Raw genomic sequence first — 16700 nt, forward strand, 5'->3', positions numbered from 1 at the left:
TGTCTTCAAAAAAAAAGTTAGACATTGAATTACCAACCTGACCCAGAAGTTCTGCTCCTAGGTATGTTCCCAAAAGAGTTGAAAACACATGCTAACATAAAAACTTGTATATGAACATACATGGCAGTATTATTCTTAATAGCTGAAGAGTGAAAACAATCTAAATATTCACCAACTGGTAAATGGATGTACAAAATGTGGCATAGCCATTTAATAGGATACTCTTCCACAGTAAAAAGTATGTCAGCTGATACTTGGCTACAGCGTGGATGAACCTCGGAAATACTAAGTGAAAGAAGACATGCAAAAAGAGTACGTTTGGTTTAATTCTATTCGTATAAAATGTCCAGAAAAGGTGAATTTAGTTTACAGAGACAGATGTGCATTAGTAATTACCTGGGTTTGGAGGTGGGAATGGGATTGACTACAGATGGGTACAAGGATCTTTGAAGAATGATGACAATGTTCTCAAAATGGATTTTGATAATGGCCAAATAACTATAAATTTACTAAAAAAATCACTGAATTGTGTGTCTAATGAGTGAATTTTATGGTGTCAGTTATATCTCAGTACTGTTGTTTAACAAAAGCAATTCACTGTTTAAAACAAAAATAATGTGTTGTAAAGTTTGTGATAGATAGAAGCAATATATATAACAAAAATAGCACATAGTGCCAGGATGTAGGAGATGAAAGTACATCATTGTAAGGTTCTTACAGCGTGTGTCAAATATTATTTAAATGTTGACTGAGATAAGTTGCACATTGTAAACTATAATCACTAAAAAAGAGGTGTAACTAGTAAGTCGTTAATAGTGACAAAATGAAATGTTAAAAAATATTAAATACAAAGAAATATTTTTAAAGAGATACAGTGGCTCATGTCAGTAATCCCAGCACTTTGGGAGGCCAAGGAAGGAGAGCTGCTTGAGCCTGGGAGTTCAAGGTGACGGTGAGCTGTAATCACACCAGCACTACAGCCTGGGTGACAGGGTGAGACTCTGTCTCTTAAAAAAAAAAAAAGATTGTACTAGTAAGAAACAGTTAGTAAGATAATAAATCTAAACCTAACCATATCGGTGATTCTAAACATTTCAAGTAAAAGGTAGAGATTATTAGCTAGAAAAAATAAGAACCAACTACATACTATCTACAAAAAACTCTACATTAAACCTACATTTTGTCTACCAAAAAACGTGTAAGTTAAAAGGTTGGAAAAAGATAGATCATGCAAACACTAATCATGACAATGTCTATATTAATTCTAGTCTAAGTGGATTTCAGATTAAGGAATATTGTCAGAGATGAAGAGAAATTTCAAAATAATAAACAGGTTAATTAAGAAGAGAAAACAGTCTTAAAAATTTAAGCACCCAATAACAGGACTGTAATGCAGGTGAAGCAAAAACTGATGGAACTGAAAGGAGAAACAGACAAATCCACAATTATAGTTAGAAATTTACTAGCTTGTCTTTCAGTAATTAATATAAGTACATGGAAAATCATTAAGGGTATAGAAGACTTGAAAAAACACAATTGACCAACTGGACCTAATTGACATTTATAGAATATTCCACTCAATAAAAGCAAATTGGCAGTTTTTTTCAATTGCACATGAAGCTATTATCGGTATTGAGTACATGTGATCCCCCTTCACACCCTCTAGAATGAAACCAAAATTCAACAAATTGGAAAATACCGGAATTATCAGGATGAATCTGGAGAAAACTCAAATATTTGGAAGTTAAACAACGTTTTAAAATAATCCATGGACAAAGAATAAATGACAAAGAAAAATAGAAACTATTTTGAGCTGAATGAAAATGAAATACAAAATATCAGAATCTGTGGCTTACACTTAATTCATTTTTGAGGGTGATTTATAGTATTAAATACTTCTATTAGAAAAGGAGAAATATTTATGAAATCAATTATTTAAGCATCTCTCTTAATTAAACAGAAAAAAGAAAAATAGACTGAAGGAAGAAATATTAATAATAAAGATGAGCACAAATCAATTAAGTAGAAAATGGACAAACAGCAGAGAAACATCAAAGAAACCAAAAGCTGGTTCTTCGAAAGATGGATAAAATTGATAAACCTCATGCAAAACTGATCAAGAAGAAAAGAACATACAATTGCCAATATCAGGAATGAGAGAGTTGACATTACTATACAGTGTGCAGATGTAAGAGGGTAATATGAATAATTTTTTGCCTATAAGTTCAACAGCTTTAGGTGAAATAGAGAAAAATCCTTAAAATATGCAAATTACCAAAGCTGACTTCAAAAGAAATAGAAAATCTAAGTGGTCATATATATGTTAAATAATTTTGTAATTAAAAGTCTTTCTACAAAGAGACTCCAGGCCCATATTGCTTCATTGGTGAAGTATTCCAAAGATTTAAGGAAAGAATAGTGCAAATTCTACACAAAAGCATCTTTTACAAAATAAGAGAAGGGAGCTTAATTCATTTTATGAGCCTAGCATAACTCTGATAATAAAACCAAAGATACTGTGATGAACAGTATAGACCAATATTCTCATGAGCACAGATACGGAAATCCTTAAAAAATATTAGCAAATAGAAACCAATGTATAAAATGAGTAATAAATCATGATCAAATGGTGTTTATCCAAAGTGTGCAAGGCTGGTTTAATATTTGAAAATTGACCAGGTGTGGTGACTCACACCCGTAGTCCCAGAGGCCAGGAATTTGATGCCAGCCTGGGCAACATGGTGAAACCTTGTCTCTGCAAAAAATACAAAAATTAGCCGGGCATGGTGGCACATGCTTATAGTCCCAGCTACTCAGGAGGCTGGAAGATCGCTTGAGTCTGGAGGCAGAGGTTGCAGTAAGCCAAGATGGTGTCACTGCACTCCAGCCTGCATGACAGAGCAAGACTCTGTTTCAAAAAAAAAAAAAAAGAAAATTTGAAAATCAGTGTTATTTACTGTGTTAATAGATTGAAGAATAATAACCATAAGGTTATCTCAGTAGATGCAGAAAAAACATTTGACACAATTCAATATCCATTCCTGATAAAAACTCTTAGCAGACTAGGAATTGAAGGGCACTTCTTTAACCTGATAATAAAGGGCATCTATTGAAGTCCTATATGTAGCTAACATCCTTAAAGTAACACTGCTACCAAAAAAAAAACATCCCTGAATCTGATGAAGTCTCCTTTTGAGAAAACGTAGAAGACATGTTATGCAGTTCCCTGGGGATACAGTCGCAAAATCCAAATAGTGGGAAACTACAGAATAAGTGCTTCAGCTTTCTTCAACAAATGAACTTCAAGAGAAGTAAAGGATTGAGAGAGATGGAAGCAAAACCTATAGATCAGAGAAAACTTAAGAGATAAGGTCCAATAGTGAACCTTTTTTAGATCTTAATTCAGACAAATGAAATGTATAAGAGCAAAACAACAAACCTCACCAGCACTTGGTGTTTATGAGACAATTTAAAATCCAAACACTGATTGGATATTTAATATTGAGGAATGATTATTGATTTTTAAAAGTATGTTAATGGAATTGTGATTATGTTTAAAAGGACTCTTTTTAAAAATGTGTACTGAATTTTTATAAGTGAAGTACTCAAAATTTGGGATTCACTTCAAAATTATCCTGTGTCCTAGGGAAGTGGTGGAAATTACAGATGAGACAAGATTGGTGACAAGTTGGTCATTGATGCTACTGGTTCATAGATACATTCAGGGATGACTCAATTGTTCTTTCTACTTCTGTATAGATTTAAAAATTCCCACAATAAAAAGCTAAGAAAAGTTATAGCTGTCAGTTATTGACCACATATATTTTGGGAGATTTTTAAATATTAACATATTTAAGCATTAGAGAAACTTTGCAAGGTTTTTCAAAGATGAGAAGACTGTCAAAAGGTTTGAAAGTTGCTTCACACTATACAAATGTATGTAAGTGGCAGAGCCAAGATTTGCAACCCAGATTATCAATGAGTTTCTCTTCTATTTTGCTGCTATGCTGACTCCCATATTCCTCACTGCTTTGTCATCTGCTCTCCTCTTGTGATTTATGTTGATATTTATTTCAAAGAACTTGGAAGTGCCATTTTCAATCAGCCCCATTCTTTGCCAAAAGCAATGACAATTTGTCATCCAACATGGGCAGGACGAAACAGTTTTCCTTTAGATTTGGAAAGTTGGCATTCTTCCTCCCTTTTCCACATTATTCTGAAAATTAAAAGGCTATATACATAAACAGAGAATTTGGTTTTTTTCTGTCACTTCTGCTGTCAAACTGATGAATGACATCAGTTTCATCTCCCACTCACTCACTTAAGGTATGAAACTACGTTGACCTAAAATGTTGTCTCTATAGTTGACAGTCTTTAAAACTTAATGAGGCTTCCAGTGCATGTAATTTTTACCTTTTTTGTATGTATTTTTTTTTTCCAGGCTTTGGTTGGAGAGAAGGCTTGCTATCAATCCATCAGCAGCTATGGTGGTCAGATCTTTTATTTGGGGACAAAAGTAAGCTCTTTCACTCTGTGGGTTGGTATTTGTATGTATCAGGATAGTTGAGGCTGAAGGCCTGGTAAGGAGGGCAGTGTATTGTGAATATTGATCAGCACTTATCCAAAATGCTTTGTGGTTAGGTAGTCATGCTTTTTAGTTAATTCATTTTTTTTCCTCCAATTTTAGACATATTCTTTACTTTTGTTTAGGTGTTGGCTACTAGGATGCTTATTTTCTTGATTCACAGATGTGCTTTTATAAGCTTTCTTCACATTTATGTTTTCATGACCAGGCAGCTACCTAATCATGGATATTTGTCATGTAATTAAGGTGGCCATTAGCTTAGATCAGTCTAGGATGCTGATTAAAATGCATTGAGATATTTGACTTAGAATAGTATCGTTGGAATAGGAACTTTTTGTACCTCAGTTTATCTCAATTTGTTCCTGTGCTTTAAAAAAATATATGGAGAAACATTCCTTCATTATTAAAATTTAATCAAAATATTGCCAAGTCAGTGGAGGGAAGTGGGCTTGGGCTTTCCTTGCCCCTTGTCCATGGATTAACCCCTTGGACTGTAGACCTTTAAATATTTGACTTACTCTTTAATGTGGGTTCTAGGCCAGGTGTGTTGGCCCATGCCTGTAATCCCAGCACTTTGGGAGGCCACCATGGGCAGATCACATGAGGCCAGGAGTTCAAAACCAGCCTGACCAACATGGCGAAACCCTGTCTCTAGTAAAAATGCAAAAATTAGCCGGTAGTGGTAGCAGGTGCCTAAATCCCAGCCACTTGGGAAGCTGAGGAACGTGAATTGCTTGAACCTCAGAAGCAGAGGTTGCAATGAGGCAAGATTGTGTTGCTGCCCTCCAGCCTGGGCAACAGAGCAAGACTGTCTAAAAAAAAAAAATGGTTCTTGAAGACCCATTAGTAAATTCTAAGATATACTTCTAATTGTAGTCTGAAATGTTTTTACTGAAAAAGATGTCAAATGAGATGTGGGACTAGGACAAATGTGTCTCCTAAATAAGTCTGTTAAAGGTGATCATCTTAATTTCCATGTCTTTACTTTCCAGTCTGTTTATGTGATGATGCTGAGGAGCTGGAGAGAGGTGAGCTCAAAGAAATTTCACGTGTTAGAGCTACTGAATTGGTAGCTTCTTAGCATTCCTGTTTTGACTTTTCAGAAGAATATTGTTTGGTAGGGTTCTTAATTTCAGAAGTGTACATGAAAACCATTATAGCTGTTAGGTACTTGATTTGCTAGAACTGACTGTGTAAGGTAGAATTAGGTTAGCTATGTATATTAGAAAATTCAAAATAATAGTGGCTTAGACGAGATTTCTGTGTCATGTAAAAGCAACTGGAGCTAGGCGGTCCGCAGCTATTGTAGGAGTGCCATAAGCTTAAGCATGCGATCTTGTTCTGCCGTCTTTGTCTTTGGATTCTGGTCTCAGGGTGGCTGCTAGAGCTCCAGCTGTTACCACATTTCAGGAAGGAGGAAAGAGAAAAATAAAGGCTGTCTCCTGCCTCTTAAGGTGACATCCCGGAAATGCCAGACAGCACTTCACTTCTCGTTAGCCAGAGCTTAGTCACATTGTTCCCAGTGGCTACAAGGTAGTGCTAGCAATGTCCTTCAGCTGATCTATTGCTGTCTCCAATAAACTAGGGGTTTGTTATTACCGAGGAGGAGGAAATGAATGTTGTGATGAACAACGAGCCATTTCTGCTACGATGACATTCCAGCTATTTCCCCTTTTCATAGTTCGGCCCTGTGGCTGTCTGTACTAGCCTATACAGTCATTACACCATCTAGTGCTTTAAGATATTTTTCTTTGAAATAAGATATTCGCATAGCTACTAAAATAATTTTAGCCACTAAGCAGCAACTTCTGGAAAGATTTTAGATGATATAGGAATTCTGACTGGTGACTGGTCAGACATGGGGGTCTGCTTTCTCTCATTTTTCCATTTTAGAGAGTGGATCATCTCCTGAAACAAGATTGTCTTACAGAAGCCTTGGCCCTTGCATGGTCTTTCCATGAAGGAAAAGCAAAAGCAGTCGTGGGTGAGTAGACAGAACAGCAGCGTGGTAGCCGTGGTTCTCCTGGAGTGGAGGGAATGGGCAGTGCTGAACGCTCAGAGCACTTTCAGCCGAGCGCTCAAGCGTTTAGAAACAGGGTGCTGTTAAACCTTATGGACTTTTAGTTAAGAAGGTTCATGACAAGTAGAGGGTATGGAAATTAAAATGTCACTTTTAGATTATTTCATAAGGGAATTACTATTAGAACGAAAGAGAAGTACATTGGTGTGCTATCTGGTCCCGTAGATTTGAGGTGTTCCCATTACAGCGTATTATCCAACATTTTGATACCTAAGAACTGTTACAATTATACCTGTTGTTACACATAGTTTCACGCCTAAAGATGTGGACTAACTTTTGTTTTTGTTGGATTTTCCTTCTCTGCAGGGTTATCAGGGGATGTCAGCAAGCGAAAGGCGATTGTTTCAGACCGGGTGAGTATTTTAATAGGGTCTTTAGTAGAAGATAGTACACATTTGCTTTTGGCATTTGCTAATGTCTTTGGGCACGAGTAGGCAAATGGCTGCAATCTAGGAGAGAGTGTATTACACACACACACACACACACGCTCTCTAGGGGTTAGGGGTTCAAGACTAGCATGGGCAACATAGCAAGATCCCATCTCTCCAAAAATAAAAAAAAATTCGCTAGGCATGGTGATGTGCACCTGTAGTTCTAGCTACTTGGAGGGCCGAGGCCAGAGGATCAGCTGAGCCCAGGAGTTCGAGGCCACAGTGGGCTGTGGTTGTGCCACTGCACTCCAGCCCGAGCAACAGAGTGAGACCTGTATCTAAAAAAAAAGTCACATTATAATTCTGCGTCATCTTGAATACTTTTTAAATTCCTTCTTAATCACCTTTCTGTTTTCCCTTGCTTACTCTTATGAAGATAATAAAGTACATAGCCAAAAGACAGCAGGAAGGAGGAGGAAGAAAACCTGGGAATCTGGATTATTTCTGAACCAAGTAATAGCCCACAGAAAATTGACATTCGTCAGTTTTTATGAACTTCCTAGTAATTATGAGAAATACTGTATGTGCAAATGTTTGTGTTGCCCAGAACTAGCAGAGAGAGTTAATGTTTTAATGTTATTATTGATTAGCATCAATACAATTGATGCTAGCAGAGAGAGTTAATGTTTTAATGTTATTATTGATTAGCATCAATACAATTGATGCTAATATTTAATATTGACCTTCTGTTCCTAATCCAGACTAGGCTGAATTAATTGACCACAGAATTCCCTCCCTTTTGTTGTGTAAATGCATTGGTAAAAATTATATCCCAAATTAGTATAAACATTTATAGAAAACATGGATAGAAATTGGTCACTCCTTAGACTCCAAATGATTTACTCATCTGTGCTCTTTGGGGAAACACCTACAGCAGAGGATTACTGAAGAACTGGAATGTTTCATTTCCTGAGCAGTGTGGATACCACTGAGGTCTACAACATGGAGATATTTCTTAAGAAAGATTAGCAAATTAGTTCTAGCCCTGAGGCTGAAAGAAACAAGACTAGATTTTAAAAAGTTGGTAACAAAGCCACTACAATTTTCAATTATAGTTTTAATACAATAACAAATTCTAATTCTGTATTATTTAGGAGGGCCACAAAAATATTGAAAAACTTTAGAGATATATTTTAATGTCTATGCCAGGCTGTTTTCCTTACAGATGGTAGAAATCCTATTCCATTATGCAGATCGAGCTCTGAAAAAGTGCCCAGACCAAGGAAAAATCCAAGTGATGGAGCAGCATTTTCAGGTACGTTTGCATGTGCTTCCTGTAGACGGTGCTCCGGAGGAGGTCTAATGTTGCTTTTTTATGTTACTTGAGAATGTGACTTTCATTTTTGGTTAAATATTTCTTAGTATTCAAAACTTTATTTCAGGGCTTGTGGAACATTCTAAATGATACCTTTTGAAGTAATAGGTATAGAGGAGTAAAACGCTGTGGAGTGTTACTCAGCACTTAGCTGCTCAGTACTATGTGGAAGGAAAGGATATATGTGTGAAGATCCTTTCCTGTAAATTGACACCTTATGGTGACCGACATCTTGCCGGTGACTAATATTTATGTTAACTGAGTTATTTAGTACTGCCAAGGTTTAAATTTAGTTCTCCAAGGAGCACCTGTGACTTAAGAATAATAGATCAATTAATATATATATGTGCATATATATATGTGATCTGTAAAATATGCTAATGAAAGACCTTTGGTTCATCTTGGAACTTAGTGAAAATGGAAGCAGGAAACGCTTTACAGATCCGTATGGTATTTATTGTGCAGCCCTTACTTTTCGCAGCGTTCTCTGGTTATACGTGTCACACATCTCTGCTCCGCGTTCCTGCTGCTCCTGTCCTTCTCCCTACCTCCTCTTTTAACAAACATTTGAGTGTCCAATACGGGGTCAGCAGACTTTTTCTAAAAAGACTCAGATGGCACATTCTAGGCTTTGCAGGCTACAGTGGTCTTTGTCACATCTTTTTCTTCTTTTTGATTTTTTTTTTAAACTACCCCTTAAAATTGCAAAGTCCGTTCTTAGCTGTGAACCATACAGAAGCAGGCTTTGGGCAGGATTTGGCTAACGTGTGCCTCCTTTGATCTAATATGTACTTGGCACTTGGCAATAGTGAGTAAAATTTACATGATCTTTACTATCTTAAACTTTGTAGTCTAGTCAGGATAATTTTTTTTGTTGTTGTTGTTTACATTAATGGAAATATTTAGAAGAAATCTAGGGATTTCAAAGCTCTAAAGAGCAGGCACAGGTCCTGTCTTTTCATATGCTATTTGCTGCTCGTAACATTGGAAGACAAGAACAGATATGGCAGTTTAGAGTTCACTGGTATTAGAGAGGCACTTGGCTTCCTGAACTGTGCTGTCTAATGCCACACTAGTGAGCTTCTGGTAGTAACTGTTACTACTCTGTTTGGTTGGATTCTTATTAAATTTATCAGTAGAGGAAGAAAACTATGCCTAGATAAAATTATAAAAATAAATAACTTAGGAAGAAGACATATGGTAGAAAGCATTTGGAAACCAAACTGTTTGGAAACAATACCTTATGTATAAATACTTGTGTATACCAGTGCAGTAGAGATAGCAAACTTAATGTTGTAACAAGAATATACCTATCACCAAGAGGTTGTCGGAACTCTGGCCATTGGAAGGTACACTGTGTTGAAAAAGATTATCTAGTAGAAAAAGCTAGGAAGAGTGAATGGAACGAGTGTGTGCCTGTGTGTGGAGAATATAGAAACCACCGTATTGGGGAAAAACGTGGTAGAGAGCTTCTTTCTAAAAGATGAAAGGAACAAAGGTGATGTTCTGATGGAGAAATAGCGAAGAATCTCAGATGATGGGAACTGCAGATGGCAGAACATACAGAGAAACAAATACTAGTAGTAATGTGCTCTGTAACCATCTGGCCACCTGTTAGAGGTTTCATTCTGTTGGTAAGAGTGTTTGATAACATTTTTGATATGTCAGTGGTTTAGTCTCATAGGAGATAAAGGAAACAGTGGAGGGAAGTATTACTCTGGATTTAATTTTTACTGATGGTTGGGGAAGTAGAAGAGATAGACCCTTGAGAGAAAAATTATCACTTTAACAACCATAATGAAAAATATACAGAGCATGAGTTCTGTACTTTAGAAAGCAAATATCTCAGAAAAAATATGGGCACAGTCACATGGTTACAGACTCCAAAAAAAGAATGGGTTCACAAAGAACGGGAAATTCTAAAATTTTGACCATTCAAGGAGAAAGTAATGTTAAAGAAAGGTTCTAACTGCCAATCACAGAACATCTATAAATATGGAGAAAGGCATATAACTAAAGATGCATACGAAAAGTACCATGAACTTGTAAGACTATCAGAAAGAGAACGATATGGTCCGGATTGTGCCTACCAGAATACTACGGAGCACAAAATAGGGATTTTTAACAAAGATTTACTGAGCACATACTATGTAAAGTGTGTGACATGCATTTTTATTCTCACAACAACCTCAGAGAGTAGATGTCATTTTTAATCCCCTCGGTAAGATTACAGCAATATTGCAGTAAATGGTGAAGCCAGGACTCATATCCAGGTCTTTCTGACTTCAAAGCCCAGTTCTTAACTAATCATTGTACTATACTGTTGTTTTAAGAGCAAGCACAGGGAGAAGATGTGTGAGAAGGGGTGATGTTAATAAATGACCAAGAATGAGAATTACAGCGAGCATCTAAACTGTTTAACACTTAACTGTGTAGCAGGCACTGTTACAGACCCTTCATACATATTTATTAACTCATTTAATTCTTACCACAACTCTGTGAGGTGGCTACTGTTACTATTCACATTTGTAAATTATGTCAAGCAGAGAGGTTAAATGATTTGTTCCAGGTCACAGAGCTAATAAATGAGAGAGCTAGGATTTGAATTTAAGCAGTGGGCTTCAGGGTTCACATCCAGACTGCCACACTGTACCATAGAACAATGCTTCTTATTTTGACTCCATTTTCATGACCACAGAGAATGGTTTTAAAGTGGAAAAGTCCAGATAAGCGTATTAAAAAACTGAAGCCTACCATATGTAATGTGTTATTATTTCATTATGATTGTTCAACTCTCAAGACTCAGTAGAATTATAACCCATGATACTGTTGAAACAATCCGAAGCACGAATCATTTGCAAGTAACTTTGGATCAGTTTTCAAATAAGACATTCTTAAGTGTGAAGTATATTCAGGGAGATACAATTTATTCCATTCAGGAGGACAGTTTTCTTCTGGAAAGTGTAACCTTCAGTGCATTAGGATGGGTGAAATGCATGCCCTGTCAGCCACCAATCTGTGGTTTTAAGTGTTTAATCATATTTAATCATGAAATAATTATATAGGTTGACTCTTAAAGTGCTTTTTAAAGTCCACTGGACTTTAGAGACTGTCTGCTGACATTCCCCATGTGATTTGTGAATGTTTTCCTTGAATTCACCTCAAAACAACCATGTTAAACTCATGTAATTACCTCTTTGAAAGGAATATGAAGATAGTATATTCCTGGAATGCCTGTGATATAATTGATTTCATTAAAACATTTGCCTAATTTTTCCATTATCTTTGTGGCTAAAATAGATTAGTAAATAGTAAATAGATTTGCAGCTAGATAAATATCCCTACTCCAAAATACTCTTTGGTGGCTTAATATTTATTAATTACATCTTAGGACTCTTTCTGAGACAGTCTTTTTTCTTTTTGAGACCGAGTCTCACACTGTCGCCTAGGCTGGAGTGCAATGGCATGATCTCGGCTCACTGCAACTTCTGCCTCTCAGGTTCATGCTATTCTCCTCCTCAGCCTCCCGAGTAGCTGGGATTACAGGTGCACACCATCACACCCGGGTAATTTTTTGTATTTTTATAGGGACCCCGGATTTCACTGTGTTGGCCAGACTGGTCTCTAACTTCTGACCTTGTGATCTACCTGTCTCAGCCTCCCAAAGTGTTGGGATTACAGGCGTGAGCCACCGTGACCAGCCGAGGATTCTCATACCCAAATCTTTATCATTAATTTGGATGAAGATTTAGCAGCTGGCCTGTGAAATCTGGGTAGCACCAAGAATCAAGGTTCAAAGTGATCTTGACAAGAAAGTGCAATCAGAATCATCATGAGATGAAATTTAATGAAGATTAACATCAAGACTTAGATCCATTAGATTCATGTAATCAAATTATGTGAGTACTGGCTTGGGAAGATCTAGCTGGACAGGATTTTAGTTGACCACAAAGTTACTATGAGCCAATAGTGTTAAGGCCCAGATAAAGGAGAGTACTAGCACTACTGGGCAGCCTGTTTGAAATAAAACCGCGAAGGCATTTTGTGGGCTGTTGATAAACTCAGTCACATCCCACCACTGAGATGGTGGAAGGTTTTAAAAACAACAGTTAAAAAAAATACTGAGTTGTTTAATCTGAGGAGAAAGCAAGAGGAGACATGCCTGCCTGTAGATGGTGGCAGGCTGTCCTGTGGGGTTAGCCACATTGCCGCAGAGGGAAGGCTTACTATGTAGGTGAGTAGAAATGGGGAGAAGATGCGTTTCAGTTTAAAATGACCTACTCATGATGTACCAGCAGGTCATTTTAAACATTTTAAAATAAGATGCGTCTCTTTATTTAGTTTTATTTTACCTTAGGTTCTGGGATACAGCTTACAAGAGCTCCTGAAAGAAACACTAAGCACAGAAAGGAACAAGTGCCAGCCACTGCAAAAGCACACCAAATAAGATGCGTCTCTTATGGGATGTATTCAAAGAAAGGCAGGATGACCAGCCGATAGAAGAGTTTTTAAAATACTTTTTTTTTACTCAGTGGGCGGAACTCAGATTCTGTATCAGTCTCAAGTAGCTGTTAGGGGAGACATAAGTCACCTCCAGTAAGCTGAAATTCCTGAAACAGATTTCTGTCGCAGTCGGAATACTGAGAATTTATTTCACCAGCAGGTGGCGCCTCCTGCCTGCCGCCTCAGTTTTAACCTTTACCCTGGTTTTGCTTTTCTCCGAGGATCAGTCAGTATCTGTCCTGACTTAGTTATAGAAGGTAACTTTTGGATCTTGTAACATTTTGGACAGCTTGTGGCTTTTATTTATCTAAGAAAATATTTCAACCTATATAATTTGTTTGTATCATAACTATTACAGTAGGATAAAAAGGAGTTAACGTCTTTTCTGCTTCATGTGTCTTGAGACTTGCCTTGTCTTCTGGCTTTCCTCATATGCATTTATCTATGTTCAAGTGTTTCCCGTCCTAGAACTAAGTCATACAGCAAACAAATTCTTTTTTTGCTCCACACTGTCTCTAATATCCTGTGCTTTCTTCTTCACCCACCGTTTGTAGAGCCAGACGTCTCACAAGAGTTGTCTCTGGCCAGGGATGATGGCTCACGCCTATAACCCCAGAAACCAGAAACCAAGAAATGTTAGGACTCTTCACTTTGGGAGGCCGAAGCAGGTGGATCACTTGAGCTCAGGAGTTTGAGACCGCCTTGGAAACATAGTGAAACCTTGTCTCTACAGAAAAATTTTAAAAATACAAAAATTAGCCAGTAGTGGTGGTGCACAGCTGTAGTCCCAGCTACTCTGGAGGCCGAGGTGGGAGGTTTGCTTGAGTCTGGGAGGTCGAGGCTGCAGTGAGCCAAGATCACGCCACTGTACTCCAACCTAGGTGATAGATAGAGCAAGACCCTGTCTAAAAAAAAAAAAGTTGTCTCCCTTTCCTTCCCTCCTTCTCATCCTTTAGCCTTCCACATCTATGACTTCTGTGGACCCTTTTTTCTCATCTTGCTGGGTCTCAGCAGCATCCAACACCTGAAGACTTCTTGAAACAGTCTCCCTTTTTGGCTTCCCGGATACCATGCATTCCAGGTTTTTCCCTGCCTGACTGCTTATTGATTTTCTTTGTTTGTTCTTCTAACTTTTCTTTTACTAACTGAGAAATGTTAGGATTCTTCCCAATACCCTTCTCTTGTGTTTTTATATCAATGTTTCTCAAGATGTCTGTGTACCATTTATCTCAAAATCATTTGAAGATATTTGTTAAAAAATACTTCTTATTTTCCAGGCTCTGGGGTTGGTGAACAGGATTGTAGTCAGCTCTCAAGATGTCTCTTAAGCACAGGAAAATTTAAGAATCACTGCTTTAAATTCTGTTACCTGGGTGATGCAGGCACATGACTAACCAGTGTTCACAACTTAGATTGCACTTCTGAATTCTGAGACCTGTATGCTGAGTTGCCCATTTACATTTCTGCTTGGATGTTTTGTAGATACCTCAGACTCAAATGACTGTTTCCTCACAAAGGCTTTTCTGAGAATTCCTGTGTTAGCGAGTGGATCCACCATGCACCTAAAGCGAATTGAGTGATTCTTGTCTTTTACTTGTTCCTGTCTTTTCTGTCTCCTATTTCTCTATAATCTGTTTCCACAACGCTGTTAATTCTGCCACTATCCTAGTCTACGTGCCCATCATCTCCCTCTTGGTATATTACAGAATTCTCCAAATTGATCTCCTTGTATACATTCTCACTGTACTTCATTCCATTTTCTACACAGCAGCCAGAGAGAAATGTGTCTCAAAGCCAGATATGATGCTTCCCTAATATATATATACATATATCAAATCTAGATATGATGCTTCCCTAATATATATATATATATATATCAAATCTAGATATGATGCTTCCCTAATATATATATATCAAATCTAGATATGATGCTTCCCTAATGTGTGTATATATATATCAAATCTAGATATGATGCTTCCCATGTATATATATATTTCTTTTTTCTGAGATGGAGTCTTCCTCTGTCACCCAGGCTGGAGTACAGTGGCACCATCTAGGCTCACTGCAACCTCTACCTTCTGGGTTCCAGCCATTCTCCTGCCTTAGCCTCCCACGTAGCTGGGATTATAGGTATGTGCCACCACTCTAGGCTAATTTTTGCATTTTTAGTAGAGACGGGGTTTCACCATGTTGGTCAAGCTGATCTTGAACTCCTGATCTCAGGTGATCCCCCTGCCTCTGCCTCCCGAAGTGCTGGGATTGCAGGTGTGAGCCACTACGCCCGGCCTGATGCAATCCTAATTTTAAAATATTTTAAGGACTTCCTGTTGTTTCTGAGGTGGAGAGTAAATTCCCTAACATTTTCTAAGGCCCTGTGTGGTCTATGCTTGCCTAACTGCCTCTGACTCTCCATATTCCTGTTATACCAGAGTTCTTTTCAGCTTCTTAACGCCCCTGTTCTCTCTTAACCCAGAGTCTTTGTCCACATTGTTCTCTCTGTATAAAAAGCCCTGTCTCATTTCTTTGTAGCTCAAGTAGCTCCTGCTTGTTTTCAGGTCTCAGTGTAACTGTCCCCGAGATTAACTTGGATCCATTTCTTTCTAAAATACTATGCGCTGAAGTTACTCATTCAATGTCAGTCTTCTGCAGCTAGCCTACATATATTTAGGGACCTGTGTAAGTTTAGAAGCATGTCTGATTTTTGTCATGGCCATATTCCCAGCATCTGGTTTAGTGTTCTTGATAAATAGTTGTTGAGGGAATTTAAAAAATATATATGAGCTTACGTTGTATACAGTGCTTGCCTTGAAGGTATGTTTTTAATGTAACTCTAAGAGGTTTGAACTAAGAACCAAATGTAGAACTTAGTATTTGCAACACGTATGCCGTAATCATGGCCCGCGTCGTCGTGTGCTGTATGCCCGATGGCCGTCTTATTTGATCCTCGTAACATACTCGAGGAGCAGTTATTACTTACCTCCACTTCGCAGAGTAAATAGACACACACGAGGTTGAGGAACTTGCTCAGTATCGTTGAACCAGTCAATAGAACCACCGTAGATACACACCCGCTGTCTGGCTCAGGATCCTCGACCCCGGACCGTACTGTTTCATCCCACAGTTTATTCTTCAATAATCTCAGACCAAGGTGTTGTTATGTAACTCACTTCGAAATAGAGAGGACTCAGCAATTTACAAGTTTTGGGAAGATACCGAAATGTATGAAAAAGAAAATACAAATGAATTTTAGCATAACCATGGCAAACAAACCTGAATGATTGACTGATTTGAGTTGCCAGCAGTGTTTTCAAACTAAGAAACTAATCAATTAACTGTGGAAGCAGTATTTTGGGTTATTTTATTTTGCTACACTTAATGTATATGCATTTATTTGTTTTTGAAACAAGGTAGAAGTATAAACAGGAGACATTTTAATGATGTAATGTGAATCAAGCTTAATGGATTTGAAAAGTAAAATTTTAAAAGTTTTTTTTTTTTTTTTTTTTGAGACAGAATCTCGAACTCTTGACTGGGCTGGAGTGCAGTGGTGTGATCTCGGCTCACTGCAACTTCGGCCTCCTGGGCTTGAGTGATTCTCCTGCCTTAGCCTTCCAAGTAGCTGGGACTACAGGTGCCCGCCACCATGCTCTGCTAATTTTTCACTACGTTGACGGGGTTTCACTATGCTGGCCAGGCTGCTCTCAAACTCCTGACCTCGTGATCCACTTGCCTCGGCCTCCCAAAATGCTGGAATTATAGGCAGGAGCCACTGTGCCTGGCAGATCT

The 16700-nt window shown here is 37.9% G+C and overlaps 1 protein-coding gene across 6 annotated transcripts in view; it reads left to right on the plus strand.

Moving 5' to 3' along the window:
* VPS8 (VPS8 subunit of CORVET complex) overlaps positions 1 to 16700 on the plus strand; it is a 240631-nt gene that overhangs the window by 52199 nt on the left and 171732 nt on the right. For 5 of the 6 annotated variants that reach the window (XM_017538380.2, XM_017538382.2, XM_017538384.2 and 2 more), the window contains 5 exons: positions 4442 to 4516; positions 5578 to 5613; positions 6479 to 6569; positions 6972 to 7018; positions 8262 to 8351. In XM_017538380.2, the coding sequence (XP_017393869.1) occupies positions 4442 to 4516; positions 5578 to 5613; positions 6479 to 6569; positions 6972 to 7018; positions 8262 to 8351 (339 nt within the window). Of the gene's footprint in view, positions 1 to 4441; positions 4517 to 5577; positions 5614 to 6478; positions 6570 to 6971; positions 7019 to 8245; positions 8352 to 16700 lie in introns of all 6 variants that reach the window. The other variant, XM_037741949.1, reaches the window with a different exon arrangement.

The sequence above is a fragment of the Cebus imitator genome, unplaced genomic scaffold (assembly GCF_001604975.1).
Source record: "Cebus imitator isolate Cc_AM_T3 unplaced genomic scaffold, Cebus_imitator-1.0 Scaffold111, whole genome shotgun sequence".
NCBI classification, from domain to species: domain Eukaryota; kingdom Metazoa; phylum Chordata; class Mammalia; order Primates; family Cebidae; genus Cebus; species Cebus imitator.